This window comes from Perca flavescens, chromosome 12, assembly GCF_004354835.1.
Source record: "Perca flavescens isolate YP-PL-M2 chromosome 12, PFLA_1.0, whole genome shotgun sequence".
Taxonomy (NCBI): domain Eukaryota; kingdom Metazoa; phylum Chordata; class Actinopteri; order Perciformes; family Percidae; genus Perca; species Perca flavescens.
In genome coordinates, this window is record NC_041342.1 from 5,579,224 (window position 1) to 5,599,954 (window position 20,731).

Consider the following 20,731-nt stretch of genomic DNA (forward strand, 5'->3'; position numbering starts at 1 on the left):
ATGTTTTATGTGTATTTAGTGTATTTATGTGTCTTATTTATGTTTTTTTTTTGGAACAAGTGTATTGAATACATTGTTCTTAAAACTATACTGTCATAAAGGAAAAACAATATTTATATAAGCCAATTATTTTTTCAGTACGATAAGTAGCTTAATGTTTATATTTCAATATTTCCTTGCATGTTTAAAGCTATAATGCGTAGTTTCTGTCTCCCCCATGAGGATTTCTCGTGCGAAAGTTGCCAGCCCACACCAGTTTCTGAACATGGTCATACTAAGAAATACACAGAGTTGTGTGGAGCTGATAGTCTGAATTAGCAACTCATTTGGCAATGGCTTGAATGTAACATTAATATAAAAAAGTTACGCACTAAAGCTTTAATTTAACAAGCTTATTTTAGACAACATGACTCCAGAATTTTTTTGTTTACAATAATTTTTAGTAATGACTACCAATGTAAACTTAATTTGTCTACTGCATCAACTTACTGCTCTGTGTTAATACAACTTGACCTGTTCAGTTTCACCTTGTGTAAAAACTTTTTTTGTGCAAATTTCTAGTAAAGTCAATTAATTTGGGATAACAGTGTACGCTACCTGCTCAGCACCCAACTGCAGACAGACACAGGTAGCACCTAGCTGGTGAACATAATGGAGCATTTAGCAGCTGAAGGAGACAAATATTTCTCTCAGGAGTTAGTGACCAAAACAGAGTTCAGTTTATTGCTGAATGTGCAAATAGACAACCATTTGTTCGCAAGTTCACAATATCAACTTAAAAGGAGATTGTCAGTGTTGTGTTTATGGCTTTGTTTCCACTGCCCCTATAGTTGCAGGTTTGCAGCTGACTGCTCAGGACAGGCCTCCTGACTCAACCTGAATCAACTGTAACAATTTAACACCAAATAATGCAATTGAGAGTACTTGAAAACGAATTAGCAAGATTATAATATGTCTAAATGTTTTGTTAAAAGTAATGAATAAATGGCTGATATGTCTAACTGTCTGCTACTTGAAGTGATAGAACAAATGCTAACAACTGGGAAAAGAGAGACCATGTCTTGATGACATATAGAGCATATAGCCCTACATATGTGGCACTAAACCAGCATATACTTCTCTCTCCATATGGTCTGGCTATGTTGATTGGGGTCAACAGATCCCATGTCAAACACGCGCACACACATTCACACACGCACGCACGCACGCACGCATGCATGCACGCATGCACGCGGGCATTCACGCACACACACACACACACACACACACACACAAATGTGTCCCTTTCTGGTTCTGGTATGGTGTTAATTAGAGGTGTGCAGATGAAGGCAGATGTACTCCACCTTATTCTTGGGGTCAATTAGCTGTGACAGCACACACTACACAATCCTAAGACCCGATTAATGAGAGGATTTACTTATTATCATACAGACTGGATAATTATATTGAAACATTTAGTGTCATGGTTAAGTGCTGGATGGCAGATGCTCCGGCTACCTTCAGCTCTCAGTCGTTTTTCATGTAGTTATTTCTGTGGCACTTTATTCTTTGTGGCTTTAGCTATTGTTTTTTTAAGACAGCCTATACAGGTTTTTGTGTTTTTGAAATACTCTCCATACCAGATACATAGACAGATATACTTTTGCTTCAGTATTTTACAGATATCGACTCCCTACAGGAAATCCCAAACTGCTGACAAGAACCTTACCACCAACTGACAATCGGACCAGATAAATCACCAGCGTGTGTAATCAGACAATCACTACACTGCCCCTGAGTTACAATGCCCAGTAAATCCTATAGGCTCGCATGTTCACACATTAGCTGTGGACGAGTTGATGAGTAGACGAGCAACACACCTCAGGGAGACCCAGAGAACTGTCAGCCTGACGACACAGCACTTCATCATTGCACACATGCAATCCTAAAGTGATTCATTCTCTCACCAGAATTGGTGAATTTGGACTTTTGGGATTTTGAATTTATTTGACTGAATCCTTGAGATTGGCTATCAAAAGCGGAAGGCAGGTGTGAACCTCTTGAAAAGTCTAAGAAAATATATTTCCACACTTCTGTATGGATAACATTTCTCCAGGGATAAATAGATCTGTTTGAAAACTAATCCTCAGTACAAAGGGGAATTAGCTTCCATATAAACACAGGAATAGCCAGCAGCCGGCCGAATACACATGCTCTTCATGTGTTGTTCTGCATATACTGTCCTCAGGGTCTCTGGAAATCCAAATCACAATACTCAAGATATTGTTTCTTCATGTTTGGTCTTGATTTGGCTCACAGAGTGTTGTCGAATGTGTTCATATTTGCAAGTTTGTCTTCAGAGAGTGAAAGGTGAGCTTTGATCCAGACAGAAACAGAACCCTGCTAATTAATGTTGCTGAAAACAGTCCTCAGCAGCTGACTTCTCTTTTAGCTCCAAACACCCTGCTTCACACATGCTTACACGCACACACACACACACACACACACACACACACACACACACACACACACACACACACACACACACACACACATCACACTCACATGATATGCCATCCCTTTAAAGCTACCATAGTTCAGGTTGCATAGTGATGTTGCTAATAACAGAGATATCTAATCAATCCACGCACACACACACACACACACACACACACACACACACACACACACACACACACACACACACACACACACACCAACCTTGTGTTGACTTTACAAGTGTGCTATGCAATCTCCTGGCAATATTTGACAAAAACAATCAACAGTATTTCTCAGCAGGGTGGAAATAATTTCTGTGCAGAAGTGTGTGGATGATCTGTGAGTGAATGTGTCCTCTAATGCAAACAGAAGCGACACATACCTGGAAGAGCAGCAGAGTTGGAAGGAGAGGAGGAGACCTCTATTTTTGGAGACGGTACTCTCATGTACCGTTTCCCAGGGGAGAGGGCTGATGTGGGCTCCCTTCTTCAGATGGCAGCACTGCAAGAGACGAGCTGCTGAAGATGTCAGTCACAGACGAGTAAACATAGGGATTTATATTTTGGGGCCTTGCAACTGCAATACAGTCGGTATAAATTAACAAACGCAGAGATGTAACAACTGGTTTTGGGAATGTGTTCCTTTTGCCCTGAAAACTGAGTCACCTCCACTGATTTGCTGGATGCCTGCTGTAGAGCATCACAGGACTAAATGTAACAAAACAAAAACAAAAAAAAGAAGCCAGCCCATTTCTCCAACATCCAGGCCTTATCTGTTGCTGTGACAACAACAATGACAAGAGAAGGCAACCTTGGACGCCGGACAGCTTTGTGTCGATACAACACTGGCTTTCTCCCAAAGGCTGTCAGCTTTACAGAGCACCGACACTCATTCACATCTCACAGCAATTCCATCTGTAGGGAACTAATCCGACATATCTGTGGTCAAACTGTTTTAAATCTAGAATTTCATTATCAGAAAGAGTAAACTCCAGCTGTAACCACTCCGACCGCCATGGCTGCTAATGGCTGCTAAATGTCATGTGGGTAAAATGTTCTAATTAATTGATCTAGTTGAGAGCAAACATTTTCTGATATGCCACATATCAGAAAATGACCCAGAGTGGTTGATGTTGATGAGTTCAAGTGTAGGTGAGGTTCAACTGAACACAAGTACATGGACCTGTCTGTTTTTTGCATAGAGGTTCAGACAACTTTTAAAAGCAGACATACTGTACGTACATCATGATCAGGGTCGTAGTCAATATCCCTCCCATCCCTATCACAACGTTTGGACCTGACACTAATGAGGTCAAATTATTTGGATTTACAATTATTTATCACTCTGTTAACTGTTCAGTTTCTGTACATTTCATTCCCCAACATGAAGGTTTAAATGCTGTTGGAAAGCTTTCACACTGCCAGATATTAAGATACTGAATAATTGATTTCCTTTTTTCAGTCCAACAGTTTTCCAATTGAAATATGATGAGTCTAAAAATACTGGAATTGGCCTTTAAAACACCACAAATTCACAAATTTTCAGGGACACAAGAAAATGACCTCAGTGTTCTCAAGTTACTCTGTGGAAAAACTCATGAGGATTATGATTTTGTTTTTATTGTAGGCCTATGTTTAGTCATACAATATGAATAATGTATGGTAAATCTGTATTTGTGTGTCGAAATTTTACACCAAAATGAGTGAATTAAACATAAATAGGTGAATAAATGAATGAATAATAGGCCGTGTTACCTTTTTTTTTAAGAAATGGAGCCACAATCATTCATTCTTGTATGATTGCTTTGTGATTGACAGTAGATGTGCCACACACACACACACACACACACACACACACACACACACACACTTTGGTACAAGATAAAACTAAAAGCTTTCACTATATCAGACAGACACCCAAAGGTACTGCATCATTCACTCTCCACACTAGTCATTCCATAGTATGATGTCTGCTAGAAGAGCCCATAGACAGTATGGAAGAGCCTGTAGCAGAGATTCTGTGTTTAGTATGACATCTTGTGGTGGAAATAAACATTCCCGCTACAAGAAAGAACACATTTCCCTTTTTCATGCCAGCCTTCAAACATTAAAATCCTTCTTGTGGTGTATTTTATGTGAGATGTTTGGGCATTGGCCTAGTTAGCTGCCTTTCACAAATGTTATGATTGATTAATAGACAATCAAATAACACCCTTTGATTCATAAATTGTTTCACTGTCCCCGCCACTGATGCCTTCGAAATGTGCAATAGCCTACTCAACTGAAGGAAAATGGGCTTGATCTGTGGTGAATGTTGGGACATGTAGTTTCGGGACTTTCTACTAGCTACCCCATGTCCCGAATATCGAAAAGAGAACAAAGTGTTAATAATGTCAATATCCAACTTGTCAAAAATACATTAAACACTGGGCTGTGTAATGATTATTATTAGCACCAAATCAAAAAAGTACATAAAACTGACTTAAATTCCCAGAGTGCTTTGAGAGCTGCGAGTTCCTTCTGGTATTTGTAGTCCACAATCAGAGTTGTTTCCGTGTATTTTAGCCTACGTGAGTTAGGTGGTGGAATCTGCTCTGTGAAGACAAACACATGTGAAATCATTGAACAGGTAAGGCAAACAGCTTATTCTGCCGGCTTCCGCCTATTGAATTTGTCGTTTGGATTAAAAATGCCAGTTCATTTCTTATGGTCAGTCCTTATTTGTCCGTTATTCAAGAAGCTAAAATCAGTGTGCAAAACCAGCGCTTACATGGCGATGCATTTCCTTTTGTTCAGCTAGCTTATGTGTAGAAATGTTTAAGCCAAATTCTCAGAAATGTAAGTCATTTAAAATAAACAGTGACTGAAAGGATTCATTAACGTTGGCTACCTAGCTGTTTCCTATTTTAGACACACTGTAGCTACACATTTCCCACGACACGTCGACATTAACGTCAATTTAGCTAGTCTCGGGGAAGTTACACATTTATTAGCCATATGGTTAGCTGTATTATATACTAACCTGTGGTCTTTATTAGCATTGAGCTACGTTAGTTAGCATTAGGCTTGTCGCAGCTAACGTTACGTTGTTTACATCGCGCTAATGCGGGTCTATTGGCTTATTTGCATGGCTGTGGTTGACTGAGCTCAGGGCAGCAGACCTGCTGGGTAACATAACTGTTAAATGCAAAAAAAAAAAAAAAAAAAAAAAAATATATATATATATATATATATATATATATATATATATATATATATAAATTAAGGTTAGATAACAATGTAAGCGTCAGCTGGTCCTGTGATATTCACTTCCTGAACTGTCTTTTGTCTTACAGGGTTGTGTGAATTTATGGAAACATGTCAAAGAAACGGGGCAGGTAGGATCACACAGCACGTCTGATTAAACCCCCTTTACCCTGATGTATTTCACTGTATGACAGTACACTTCTCTATGTACATAGAATGACACAGCAGGAAGTACTCTTCAAACCTAATACCTTTTTTATTAACAACTTTTTAATGTCAGTGTTTCTAGTATTCCCCTTACATTAGACTGCAGCCTAGTTGCTTTAAACTTGGATAAAAACATTATTCCAAAACAGTTTGACATTTTTTTTTTTTTACTTGTTTCCACTCTTCATTTAACCTGTAGCAAAGTTCATTGCATAGGTTTTTGTAATACATAATTTTATTTTGGGATCAGTTCTTTGTAATTCAGTCTGGCATACTTGGCCTTTTGTATTTAGATTGTAGTCATAATATAATGTAATGTGGGGTTGGCCTGTGTTAGTAAGCACAACATGAGCCTGTAATGTTGAACCTGCCAAACATATTTGGGGTTTAAGGCGTTGCCATATCATAAGCACCATTAATAAGATAAATAAGACTGACTAGTCCGACTAATGGATTTACAAACATATTTTTGCTGCCATTTTACAGTACTATTGTTTACAGTGTGTTTGTTTGCTACCGACACTCAGTGAAGTTACGCTGCCATTAGTAATGGCATGTTTAGAGGCACTAAAGCAAGTTTTCCTCAGTGGGAAGATGACTAAACATTACAGAAATTGGTTAAGCTGACAGCATGACACTTGTTAATATTAATACATGACAGATTGATACCCTTGTGTGCATAATACATTTCACTGTTTGGGGGAATATTACCCATTTAGCACCCTGGATGTTTGGAAAAGGCCTTTTTAGATCTACAACTACTACATTAATATTAACATGGACCTAATTCCCTCCATGTTCACAGGAAGCGTAGCAGTGGAGAGCTGAGCGAGAGCTCGGCGTCGACCCTGAGCCCAGACCCTGACAACCTGCTGGGCCGTAGGATTCAGCACACATGGAGGGAGAAGGGTAATGTGACCAAGTGGAAAGGCACCGTTCTGGAGCGCCTAACTATGAACAGCTCCCTCTACATGGTCAAATATGACGGCTTTGACTGCGTTTATGGCATCGAGCTCTTCAAAGACAATCGGGTGTCCAACCTGCAGGTCTTGTCAGAGAAAGTCGGTAAGTGTGTCAAGGTCTATCTCTAATCCTTGACATATTTTTGCTTTGCTTTGGGTGTGCTAATGTAAGCACTTAAGTATTTAGAAGTTGTATTTTTTAGCTTTTTTTATTTTGGTAACTGCTCTGGTCACACTTGGTCATATATAATGTGTTTCTCAGTACAGTTTCTCAGGAATCACTTTGCCTATTTCTTAGAATTTTCTGTTTCATGCTTTTGAGTTTGTGTTTTCTGCATTCTCTTCTAGTGTGGTGACTATTGTTGCTAATGTTAACTACCCAGTTGTTGTGTTCATTCTAATCACACCACTGTTTTGGCTTACTGAATTGTGAAATGTATCACTTATTTTGTACCTGATTATGAATTAATGAGTTGTAGAAAACAACCAAAAGGGACAATCATTTATGAAAGAATGTTATACACTTGAAATGATAACACTGACAGTGTGAACACTTTAGCCTAGTCGATACTGGACATTTTTTAGTGAGAAGAATAAGTTATATCTGATACATCTGCCAACAGTTTTTGTTCTAGTCAGTTTAAAACATTTCTTTTTGGCAGCATCATAGGATAATATAATAATATTGTAATTAGGGCTGCACAATATATCGTTTTTTTATTGTCATCGCAATATCAACAGGTGCAATATACATATGGTGATAGGTTGTTTGTTTTAAATTCGACAAGCAAGTTATATTTTAAAAGGATACTGAAAGCAACAGGCAGAACTGAGTACACTCTAATATCTGTTAATTTATCGCAAGTAATTTCGTTATCGCAATATTCAACGTTATCGCATATTTTCATCATATCGTGCAGCCCTAATTGTAATGCCTTACTATACTGAGATCTATAAAGTTTTCCATTTCACACAGGCTTATTAAAGTGTCTTCTTCCTGCAGTGAACAATAAGATTAAGGTGCCTCCCGGGGCAGAGGAGCTGGTGGGCCGGGCTGTGGAGCATCTGTTTGAGAAGGAGGACGGTGAGAAAAACGAGTGGCGAGGCATGGTGCTGTCACGAGCCCCCATCATGACCCACTGGTACTATATCACCTACGAGAAGGACCCGGTGCTCTACATGTACCAGCTCTGGGACGACTATAAGGACGGAGATCTTCGTGTCCTGCCTGAATCAGGTATATTAACAAGCGCTTTATTGTTTGTGTGCATAAAACTGTAAACGTTTTGTATTTTAGATGCTCCTGGGAGGGTGGGAGGAAGAGAGCAGGACAAATTTACATAGTCAGCATTACAAAAACACTCCAATCTCTATTCCGCCGCCTTCTTTTTTTCCTGAACATTTTGTGCAGAGTTTCTGCTTGTGTGAGAGAGTATGTTCTGTTATGGGCACTTGTGTCTTATCATGAAGAGACAATGCTATCTACAAGGAATCAGAGGAGACAAGGAGAGGTGAATACATGAACTAGTAGTAGACAATGTTCAGCTTCCAATTGTAGATTATTTATTATCTTAACCTTGCAGGTTTTTTTCAGCAAATGTTTAAGCTTTGGCTGCTTAAAAATAATAAAACAAGAAGTTGCTTGCTCTCGTTCTTATTTAGTCTTTCTCTGACTTATCTGGCTGTTGTTTATCTGTCCGTCACCCAGAGAACAAACACCTGCTGCCAGCCGACAGGAAGCCAGGTGAGGAGCCAGAGAGCCTCGTGGGTAAACAGGTGGAGTATGTCACAGATAACGGTCTGAAGAGGACGGGCTTGGTCATCTACCAGGTCCCAGCTAAGCCCACGGTATATTACATCAAATATGACGATGACGTCCACATCCACGTCTACGATCTGGTGAAGACCACCTAGAACTGACTGTCTGATTCATCTTCAGCTGACGGCTCATCTCTGACCCTACCAGTCGTTACCTGTGAAAGTGTTACACATTTCAGTTTCCCTCCAGCGGGAGGCGATGTGCCGAAGATCAAAAGCTACGCTTTGTTTTTCTTTTTCTTTTTTTGGGGGGTGGGGGGAGCCTCCAGAGGCTTCTTTCATTCTCACATCACCAGATATCGCGGTTTTTGATTCTCGATTTTTAAGTTGACCTTATTGTATAACTGTGGGGTCCTCATCAATGTAAATAAAGCAGGTCTGAGACCGGTTGTATAGCCCAGCAGATGAAATGGAGCTAGAAGTATGTTTTGGTTAAATCACACTTGTATAGTGCAACTTTCAAACTCCAAATTCATACTTTTTGTAAGCAACACATCAAACAAATAATTCAGCTTTCTTACCTATATACCTCTGTGTTTCACTGTTATTTCATTTCACTTTTATATACGCCTGTGCTATTTATTTCTTCTGGAACACCTGGCTGTGCTGCTGGTGACATTTTGACAAGACTTGTCAGCTGTGCTTTATGTGTGTCACTGGGTAGGCCTCAAGTTTGTTGACTATAGAATTAATATTCAGTTGACCAGTGTGCTTATTTTACCATCACAGTGAACCACAATTTCAGTTTCAGGTTTGATGAGACTTGACAGTCTCACATCATGGATATGAAACATGATGAAACGAACTATGATTAGTTATGTTCTGTTTCATCATGTAATCTGCAAGTTTTCTACATTATGATAATATATGAAAAAATACTGATGTTGATGTCAAGTTGTTTCAACTGTGTTTGTGCTACACACTATTTATGTAGTTCAAATTGGCTCCCAACATTGTTTAGTGTTTTGGACTAAAGTCTTTATTATTTGCCAAAAAATGAATGATGTGATATGATATATTCACGACTCAAACTATTGTTCATTGTGACCCTAAATATGTTTTTTTCTTTTTTTTCTTCTGTAAATATAATCGGACATTTTTATGAACGTAAAACTAAGCTGCTTGTAAATTATTTCCGCGTCAAGTTCTTGTTAAACGCTGTTTGTGTTGCGGTGGCTGTCTTGTTCATTTGTGTGAATGAGTTCCACCATGGTTGAAAGTACAATACATTAATATGATTGTACTGTCGGAGGTGATCAGGTATAGTGCTTCTCTTAATTAATAGCATGCTACACTTTATACTTTAATTCATAATCCAGGCTCTCACCATGTGAACTCCGTATTGTCTATATGTTGCTGATATAGTGGCACAATTGACCCATTCAGAATGTGAATATTAGAATTAAATGTAGGCAATATGTGCGTATCTAACTGAATGTTAAATTCTTCTTTTTTATACATTTTCTGGTTCTGAAGCCTCCTTGGCCCTCGCTGAATACAGTCAATGGATACTCTACATTACGCTGTTTTTTCCAAAGCACCCATCTTTACCTTTCAAATGCAACTAGTCATAGTAAGTAAAATATACATTTTTGCCTCCACCTTACAAAAACACAGTTTTATATTATGAACAATTAGGGCTGGGCAATATATTGATATGTTGATATATGTCTATATTTTGGATATCGGAATATGACACGAGTTGTCCTGGTTTTACAGGCTGCATTACAGTAAAGTTATGTAATTTTCTGAACTTACCAGGCTGTTCTGGCTGTTATATTATTTGCCTTTACACACTTAGTCATTATATCCACATTATTGATGATTATTTATCTAAAATCTCATTGTGGAAATATTTTGTTAAAGCACCAATTGTCAACTCTACAATATCGCCATCAATGTATTTGGTCAAAAATATATTTGATTTACATGATATTTGATAGTGGTGATGGCGCAGTGGATATGACACATGCCTATGGTGTGGCAGATCTGCAATACAGCAGCCAATGTGTCTGAGCAAGGCACTTAACCCCTAGTTGCTCCAGAGGCGTGCAGCCTCTGACATACATAACAAGTGTATGTCGCTAGAGCTGGGCATTGTATATCGATATTGTCTTCGATTTTGGATATCGTTATATTGTGAAATTACATAAGTGTTGTCTTTTCCTGGTTTTAAAGGCTGCATTACAGTAAAGTGATGTACTTTTCTGAACTTACCAGGCTATTCTAGCTGTTCTATTATTTGCCTTTACCCACTTAGTCATTGTATCCACATTACTGATGATTATCAAAAATCTCATTGTGTAAATATTTTGTGAAAGCACCAATAGTCATTACTACAATCAGGGTTCATACGTTTTGAAAAAACCTGGAAAAGTTATGGAAATTGAAAAATGCAAATTCCAGGCCTGGAAAGGTTTTGTAAACCTAAAAAGACCCAGAAAGTTTTGGAAAAGTCATGGAATTGTTTTCAACACAGCATAATAATATGTGATTAATAAATGTATTTTCACGTGGTCTTAACCTCAGCGTTGTATTCAGGGAGAGATATTAATCCCACTATGAACCACATACATTATCATTCATTTTATAGTTAAACCTCTGAGGGTAAACTTTAACACCGATTTGTATTCTTATTGTAGAATGTCGACTAACATTTTCAGGAACACTTAGTCATGGAAATTTGCAGAAAACTCATGGAAAAGTCATAGAAAAGTCATGGTAAAGTATTGGTTAAAATGCGTATGAACCCTGTACAATATTATTTCGATATCGAGGTATTTGGTCAAAAATATCGTGATATTTGATTTTCTCCATATCGCCCAGCCCTATATGTCGCTTTGGATAAAAGCGTTAGCTAAATGACATGTAATGTAAGGTAATTGTCTCCATATTGCCCAGCTCCATGAGCAATACACATTATAGTACAGAACAATTATTGTAGCACAGTATGAGACAGATTTAACAGCCTACTTTGGTCATTGCAAGAAAAAAACTTTAATTGCTTAAGAACAGCTCAATCAACCTCCCTGCATAAACTAATGTAAAAAAGATGTACAATTACGTTGGAATTTGCAAGATGCATGCCAGTTTCCAGCATGCAGTGCAGCTTGATGTTTGCACATGCAAGAAAAAAGAACGAAAACAGGACTAGTCCTTATTTAATGTGTGAGAGCGGTGTTTTTCGTTTGTTTTCATGCCATTGGCCTGGTTGCGGTGGACGGATTGAAACAGTATCCTGTCTTCCTTATTTAGCTTCTTAAACAGATAGATTCTGACATTGGCACTGAAGCCTTCCATGTTTAACAGTGAGGCAAAAGCTGTTACGAGGGGATTAACAACAAAATAACCAAGATAATATTGGTCAAAAACAGGCAGTTACACATTAAATAAAAAGTGTAACAATAAGAAATAACAACAATCAGTGATGTGTGTCATGCTTTAAAAAGTTCCTAACAGTATAAAGTTTGTCTCGACATTTTCCCTTTAGTTCTTTAACTTATTTTAATCAGATTCCTGATAAGCTTCTGTATTTAAAGGCCAATGAAATCAAGGGAACACAGACTATTAACTTACACAGTTGATAATTTGGCATCAACAGTAGACACTCTGTATAAGCTAAACATTGTCATAATCCTTATTGATTACATAATTCTTAGTTGTGCTCCATAAAGTGGGCTGTTAAAATTGTGCACACATTGGCCGTGCAAAAGGCCTCTATTTTCTAGTGAATAGCTTTCCCTTATTTTCTGTAAGCAGCCGTTATTTGTCCTAAAGTATTACAAATGATTCATCATCAACAAAAAGATATGAGCAATGACCCTGCTTAGATATTTGTAATTATTTAATGCCAAGCACAACCTGCCATGAGGTGGAGCTTATGTCTGGTAACAGGGTTGATCAGTGTCTGCTCATCAAATGTCAGCCCCGCTTTGATGACGGGCACCCATGTTCTCTCCTGATTCCCGCGTCTCCTGACCACACATGTAGCCACATGCTGACTGCCTCTCCCTCCCCCAGAGTCCCACCAGGGTGCCAGGGTGCTGGTGACGGGTGCCAGTACAGACAGCGGGGGAACAGTTGGCATACCATCACGCCAGGCTGGGTGCCCAGATAGTAATAACAACGAGGAGGGAGTACATGCATTACAGAAGGTCTGTGCTCTTGAGAATGTGTCTGATGCAATTTGTCAACTGTTGTGCACTTCCTTTTACACATCCATCATTATTTTCTAGCATTTTCTTTCTTCGTGAAACCATCTGCCTGGAATCTTGGCAACTGCTTTCCTTGTTCAGACAGAGTAATTATAAACTCAAGTGTCTTTGACTGTGAATCCATCTCTTCTCACAAGGTTATAGCTTTGTTAATTCAGGCGAAACGAGATAAATAAAGCACAATGTGTGTTCTTGGGGCCCAGAAGGCTAAGGGGGCATGCTTTGTTCCTTAGATCTATATCTTTATTAATAACAATAGGCCAGAATGTAGCCAGAGAGTGTTATAAAATGGTCAGGTTCACTGCTGATCACCTCAGTAGATTTTAAATTTATAGAGCCTCTTTCAAGAGAAAAAAGGTTTAGCGATCATTTTTATGTTCTGTACGGGGCTACAACCAACAATAAATCCACCACCTTTACCAAACAGGCTGAGAGGTGTTTATGAGCTCTGTGAAGGACGTGAGGCAGAAAGATCTTTATGCACAACACTATTTATACACTCCTATGAAAGGTTCTTCTCACAGAATCCTCAGCTCTGCTTTTTTTCCCTGTGAGTTACATTAGTATAGGACCTTCCTTGAAAACCTTGAAACTTTGTCTGCATTCTTATTGGCCAATAAACAAATGCACTTCACTCTTTTGTGTTGCTTAGCAACATAAGCCAGTCCCTGGTTTTTATATATGAAAAAACTGCACGTCGCCAATCTGGAGACTTACAGGGTGCAGTGTGAATGAGACCAGCCACAATGCATATTTAATTAAAACGTTGCGAGCTTTTCTGAATTTTTAAGTTTAGTGTCGGTGGAGATAAAGATGATTCGTCTTTCAAAATGCATCATTGGTTTCATGTCAGCTTTGGATTTCAACGATGCTAAATCAAGCAATCTTTACTTTGCATTTATCTGAAACATTTAATGTAAATATAGTTTTTTTTGTCTTTTTTTTTTTGAAAGAATGTGCTTTTTTCATTTGATATGAGCTTGCCTTTGTGTTCTAAGCACCGTGTTTGCCATGCACAATAAAAATAGGGATCCTGTCAGGTCACTCATGCAGGTATCCTGGGGGAGGGAGAGGCATGTGGTGTGTTTGTGAATGTTTAGTGTCTGAAGTGTTAAGCCTTTTCCATCATTTTCATCCAATCCTTTTACAATTTCCCATTTCTAAAAAATAATTGTGCTCACATCCACTTCTTTAAAAAAATAAATAAATAAATATATATTAGGGCTGTCAATCGATTAAAAAAAATTAACTAATTAATTGCACAATTTGCTGTAATTAATCGCGATTAATCGCTTTTTTAAATTGAGACTGAAGCTTATAATAATGGATATTTAAATGCTAAATCATTTAACTTTGCAAATATGAAGAAAAAAACAAACAAGGAAAGGTTCTGCTAAGTTCAGAATGTTTAATATCTTTCAGAACAACAGCAGCAACAATTTGGCTTAGTCCTGCTGAAGGCTGCTGGAAACGGCTAGAAACTGTCTGACTTGAGAGCAGATTTTTGTCACCGTCCCCGGCTGCTGTCGCCTGCTCTCGTCTACTTTACAGGCGAGGAGCAGTTCATCTCCAACGAGCCGAGAGTTCAGTCGCCGGCAGGGCAGTCGGGACTCACCCGGAAATGGCGAGCGGAATGAGGTGACTAGGCTCTCAAAATCTGACGAAAATCTTCTAAACTGACCTTTGTTGAGCTGAAATGAAGACAGATTCAGCAACTGCACGGCCTATTTCTCGCTTAAAATGTTTTCAGAAACATGTTTCAGTGAACTATTTTAGTACAATATGAGATCGTATTCTGAACGGCCGCCATGACAGTCTGGCTCTCAATATCCGGAGAAAACAAACCCATGTGACGCGTTCGTCCAATCAGCTGCCGGTTTTCATTACTTGGGCAACAATACAGAGTAGCGCCGCCTGCTGTTATGGAGGCGTATTACGTTTCTCAGCCGCCACTAGAAGTAAACAAACACAGCTGTGTTAATTTCGTTAATTTTTTTTAACGAGTTAAATATTAAAAAATGAACGCAAAAATGAACGCGTTAATTTTGACAGCCCTAATATATATATATATATATATATTAGAGATGTTCTGATACCAGTATCGGAATCAGCTCCGATACTGCCTTAAACGCTGGTATCGGTATTGGGAAGTACTGGAGTTTATGCACCGATCCGATACCACGTAATAAAGCCCTAAAGAAAATCTACGTTAAAGTAGTTTATTTAGGTTCTTTTTCCGTTATAACTGACTGTCAAACTGGAAAATAAAAGAAAGTTCTGTATTTGTTCATGTTTCACAAAGAGTTTAACCTGAGCCAGACCGACAGCGAAGATAGAAATAATATCACATCCATACAGGGATAGTAGTATACAGCTGTTAAAACATAATAAAATATTTGACACACTGGTATCGGATCGGTACTCGGTATCGGCCGATACGCAAGTTCAGGTATCGGAATCGGTATCAGGAAGCAAAAAATGGTATCGGGCCATCTCTAATATATATTTCAGCACATCTGGTAGATTCTGACGTAATGCTGAAGCATCGTGATTTGAAGTCTTTTAATTGTACATCTGTGTCTGTTACTATATTTATTCTTCAATTAAATTTGCTCATCTCTGTGAATACAGCATCAGCCGTTACACCCGCACTGGAGCAGTGAGCAGGATCTATCGGACTTGTGTCTTCTTTAATGTGTGAGCTTGCCTCTCAGTCTTCTTGGTTGACTCTAGACATGTACATGGTACACGATCAGGTCTGTTTACTGATATTAATCAAAACTCAGAAAAGGCCTGGCTCTGCATTCAGAGACTCATTCCCTAATTATTTCTGACCTAATGGGCTCCTAGCCAGGCGCGTCGGACTGGGGGGAAAAGGGGACTGAGTACCCATGGCCCTCATGTGAGGAGGGCCCAAAAAGATGCTAGAATGAATAGCTGTGGATGCGGGAGAGGGCCCATAGAAAATGTCTTTCTACAGGGCCCAGAATTTTGTGCTACGCCCCTGCTCCTAGCACTGCTGCTTAGTTCACACTGAATGCTTTCTTCATAGCAATGTGTCAGTCAACATGCACCCAGTCAGGTCAGCCTCCATACACTTCTTTTAATTTAATAATTAGCATGATTTCCTGCATAGTTGGTTTTTGTGATGTCTTTACCATTTGGTGTGCATTAGAATCTAGTTGCATGCATTCATGTGTTTACACAGCAGCATAACCTGACCATTCTGAAGAAACTACTGAAGCACAGCGGGAAGCAAGTGCTCTCCACTGTCCATTACTGTGACTGAGGCAGCCACTGAAGAGGGATTGAGACCCCTCTTATTGATGTTTGACGTGTATTTCATCCTCTGAGTACTCAAAGTGTTGCACATAGTACAGTGTTAAGTAAAGCTTTCTGGCAGCAAGCCATCTCATCTAAGAGAGGTTAGGTTGGAGTGGGGAATGGAGTGTATTTGGTAGGATACGAAAACAGCATAGACCAGTTTTTATTTATTTGTTGTTGTGCTTTACCAGGAGCACCTGGTGTGTGTTGTCTAGTGACATTGTGACATGTACATTCAATGCTGTCACGTTGGTGCCAATGTGAGGAAATGCAGAAATACACATAAAACCTTTACATCCATCTTTTATTTCACCACTATAAAAAGCTAGAAATAAGGTCCAATGCAGATTAATTACGGAGCAATTAACAGGTACATGAACAATTACATTCATGTAGCACAAATGTAAAGAAGTGAAGAGTGCAGAATAAACTATTGGAAAGGGAAAGGGAAGTGAGTAACGCTGGGTTATTGGGTCTGTTTTGTACGGAGTGTGCTGCTGTATGTCATTATTTCAGTATTTTCCCTGAGGTTTTGGAGCAGTTTTCATTGTGCGTGATTCAGTTCAGAGTATCGCTGATTAAACGGTGCTTTCGCAATTTTACACATGATGTATCAGAACATTTACACATAACATTTACATTCACTTTTTTTTTAAGGACAGGTTACATATTGTTGAAGCTGAATTAAACCTGAAAACTCAGTTACAATGCCAACGCTGAAATGTGAATGCATTCTCAATTAAAGAGCCGTGCACGTTAAAGCTGACGTGGACTGAAGAGCACTGCTTGTGCTGAGAGGCAGACTGGGACTTGTTGTTCTTTGATCAGCGTCACAACAAAATCACTAGTCTTCCACTCAGCACTACCAACACTTTGCCAAAGCATCCTCTCATTTGTGTTTGGAGCTCCACATCCACTGCTTCAATCTGTAATGAAAGAAAAACTGTTGTAACACCAAGGGGCCTTGAAATACCTTCCGCTGTTAAACATGATACATCAATTTTGCATTGTCACTTAGAGTTACAGAGCATTTCAGGATATGCATGTGTCACAGGTGTTTCCAAGCACCCGACCACCGGCTAGGGGTGTGTTGATAGGTTGTGAACTTCAGATGTCGGAGATGGAAACACTAATGCAATTCCCATATCCATGTTTCCCTCAACCCATTTCTCTCTGAAGCCTGTTGACATTCCATCCTTCCTTTGTTGTTGTAATGTCAACCTTTCAGTTTCTCTCAAAAGAGAGAGACAGGAGGAGGAGGAGGGGAGGAACAGAGAGGATCACAGCACAGCACTAAATGCTGTTCACTATATGCAATGAATAGAAAACCCCCAAGCTGTGCACAGTTTGCAATTACACCCCATTTAGATTGAGAAAATAGCAAATCAACTCAATGATATGTGATTTCTTTCCAAAAAAAAGTCACATTTGGACTGAAGGAGAAAGCGGGAGAGAAAAGAGACAGACAGATTGTCCTGCATCTCCAGTATGTTTCTGAGCTGGTAGCTATGCAACAAGACTGGGAGCCAGTGGAAGAGGGGGATGGGAAGGTGGGGACAGTTAAGTGAGAGGAAGGAAGCAAGGAAGGAAGGAAGGAAGGAAGGAGGGAAAGGGGGGTCCTTGAGTGTAGAGTAGAGAAAGAGCTGCTGAGCAGAGACAACACTCTATTTAGACCAAATGGAGAGCCCCAAAAGAGACAATCAATAATGTTCACCAGAGTCATTGTATCCTACTATTGATTAAACACAAATGACTTAATTTGCTGTTGCTCTTGCAGGCACACATTCAAGCATCTGCAGCTCAAAAATCGTCCATTTAGTTTCCAAGCAGCAGGGACATTTGAATGCTCACCATTAGGTTGTGTTAATATTCGCTAGACATGTCAACAGGATTTAAAATATAAGCTATAAAAGCGAAAAATAAACCTGTCATTACGTCCAGATCGCAGCTATAGAGAAATGAGTAACCCTCGACGTGGGAGCTGTCCAGCGTATTGGTGCTGAAATGACGCCCTACTTTCCTCCGCGTCCATCTCCTCTTCAGCATCTCGCCTCGATTCCGGCCCGGAAAAAAAAAAAAAAACATGCCACCTGTTGCTGCACCGAAGTTTTCTCTCACGAGGTTATAGAGCCAAAAGACCTCTGATATCTGACACATATAATGTGCAGGGACCTTGCTCCTGGTCTAAAGTAAGGTCAGTTATCGTTCTCTCTCTCTCTCTCAAATCACGACAACATGACGACATGATAAACATTTTCCCCTGCCAGGCGAGGCAGGAAGAGGAGGAAAGGGTTGCCATTTAATTTCCCGTAGACGCTGTCGGGGATTTCAACAGCTATTCGTGTTTTCTTTTTTATGGCTCGGAGGGTGTTTTTTTTTTTTTTTGCTTCATCATATTTGTTTTTCAATCCTGAAGTGCAACAAAAAAAAGAGAAAAGGTTGTGGAGCGATAAACAATGCAAACATATGAATATCCTGCAGCCTAATAAAATTAATAAAAAATAATAATAAAAAGGAGCAAAGGCTGTAAGTGCTGGACTCACCGTATTATCGACCTAAACAACAGGTGATGCCGACATAATGCGATGCAGCGTGTGCTGGATGGGCAGCCAAGGCTGAGTCTCTTTCACTGTTGGCTTTTCTGTTGAAATCAGCCACGATCTGAGGCTGTTGCGCCCTCCCATCTGAGCTCCACGTAACGGTTATCGTGATGTTACTGGGTAGGCTGGAGGAAGATGGATCAGCGTGTTTATATAGGCTACGTCTGCTGCCCGGAGAAGACAAGGCGGAGGCGGGACAAGGTGGAGTGACGAGTGCGAGGGGAGGCCAATTGACGTGGATTTTTTTTTCTCCAGACCTCGTTAAGGGTGCGGCCCAAACCAGCATCCACATCACATTATATGGTTATAAGGTTACGGTGCTTATGAATAAAACATAGGCGGGGGATAGAATGTATGTCGATGGAAAATATCCCTTAGAATTCTAGTTAAAGATTGATTTCTGTAGGGTTATATCAACGCGGTTTTCTGACCTCATGTCGGCGCGTAATTTTAATCTGATCAAGAAAACACCTTTCTCTCTCTCTCTCTCTCTCTCTCTCTCTCTCTCTCTCTCTCTCTCTCTCTCTCTCTCTCACACACACACACACACACACACACACACAACGTAAATTGAAATCTTGTGCCCCAAGAGTGTGAAAGACTGAGCACCTGTGTATAGCGAGGAGCTGAGATGTAATTTAATTAAATCTGAATTGTGCAGATCAAGACTATGCAACAAATGAATTGGTGAGGGAAACAACAAGAGTGGAACGTTACATACCTAAAGGGCTGTGGAAATGGTAAATGGTAAAATTAATTGCTTTGGAAAAAAAACAATTGAGCTTAACACAGTTTAATTTATCCTCCTGATTGGAGACAGTTACACACTTAGACTTAGCCTATTGGTTATTTTTGTTAAAACGAAAAGCCCAGTGGATCTGGGAGATTCAATACTTTATTGCCATTTATTTTCAACGCAGTTGATTGCTTTTAGCGCACATACAAACATAACCATCACACACAGTAATGCACACAGGTTTTATTGTTGACTAATATTAAAACAATAAATAGATAATACATGCATTCCCATGGGGATACTGTCAATGCCACAACCCAACTATGATGTATACCATTGTGTAGATACCGTTACGGTGTCTTGTGGCCAGCAACACACTTGGGTTGGTTTTGATACTATTTTTAAGAAGGGAGGAAGCTAAAAAAAGATGTTTAGCAGGGTGAGAGGAGTCCTGAATAGTCTAACTTTATATAATTTCAATTAAAATGACAAAATAATCAAATTATACTCTTTTTTTTTTTTTACCTCCTTGACCGTTTAGTTGCAGATGTAGGCTTGCAGGGTGAAGGAGAGTGATTTAAATGTGCAGTTGTTGTACCTTTAAGAATTTGGGTTTAGTATTATTGGTATAACATTATTGGATTTTTCTTCCATTACAACAACGACTGTAAAACTGAGCATTATCACAGTCAGCAGAGGTGCCTGCGGTTCTTTCATGCTTCATGACTCTGCCCGCTCCTCACTCATCCTATCTGAACCAGAGGAAAACTGCCAAGCAATGGCCTGTCAGAAGTGTGTTAAACAAAGAATTACAAACCAAATTTGAAAATGTTTGATTTATGTAAGGATTGGATTACCTCCTTGTGAATTAGAATTCACAATTATAAAACAGTATTGTCATTAAAAAGCTTTGTCAGCAATTAGACACTTAGGTGGCATCTCCCTTATGAAGAACTAGTCTATGAGGAATCTATCCTTGGCATATAAACTGTTACAAGCAAATGAAAAACAACAGTTTGAAACCAATTCATATAAAACATATTTAAAAAATACAAATCTTGTTGATAATTCCATGAGAGTTTTATGCTTTACATGTTGACAAGTCTTCATTTTAGGGCTCCTGTTTTTACTTCATCTAGAAAATATC

The 20,731-nt window shown here is 39.2% G+C and overlaps 1 protein-coding gene across 1 annotated transcript; it reads left to right on the plus strand.

Moving 5' to 3' along the window:
- The first annotated feature begins 5,003 nt into the window (after positions 1-5,003).
- Positions 5,004-10,141, plus strand: LOC114565330 (spindlin-Z). The gene is made up of 5 exons (XM_028593319.1): positions 5,004-5,106; positions 5,813-5,854; positions 6,736-6,995; positions 7,896-8,129; positions 8,601-10,141. Exons 2-5 carry the CDS (start codon positions 5,835-5,837, stop codon positions 8,804-8,806), a joined length of 720 nt encoding a protein of 239 aa, XP_028449120.1. The 5' UTR covers positions 5,004-5,106; positions 5,813-5,834; the 3' UTR covers positions 8,807-10,141.
- Positions 10,142-20,731: the final 10,590 nt, after the last annotated feature.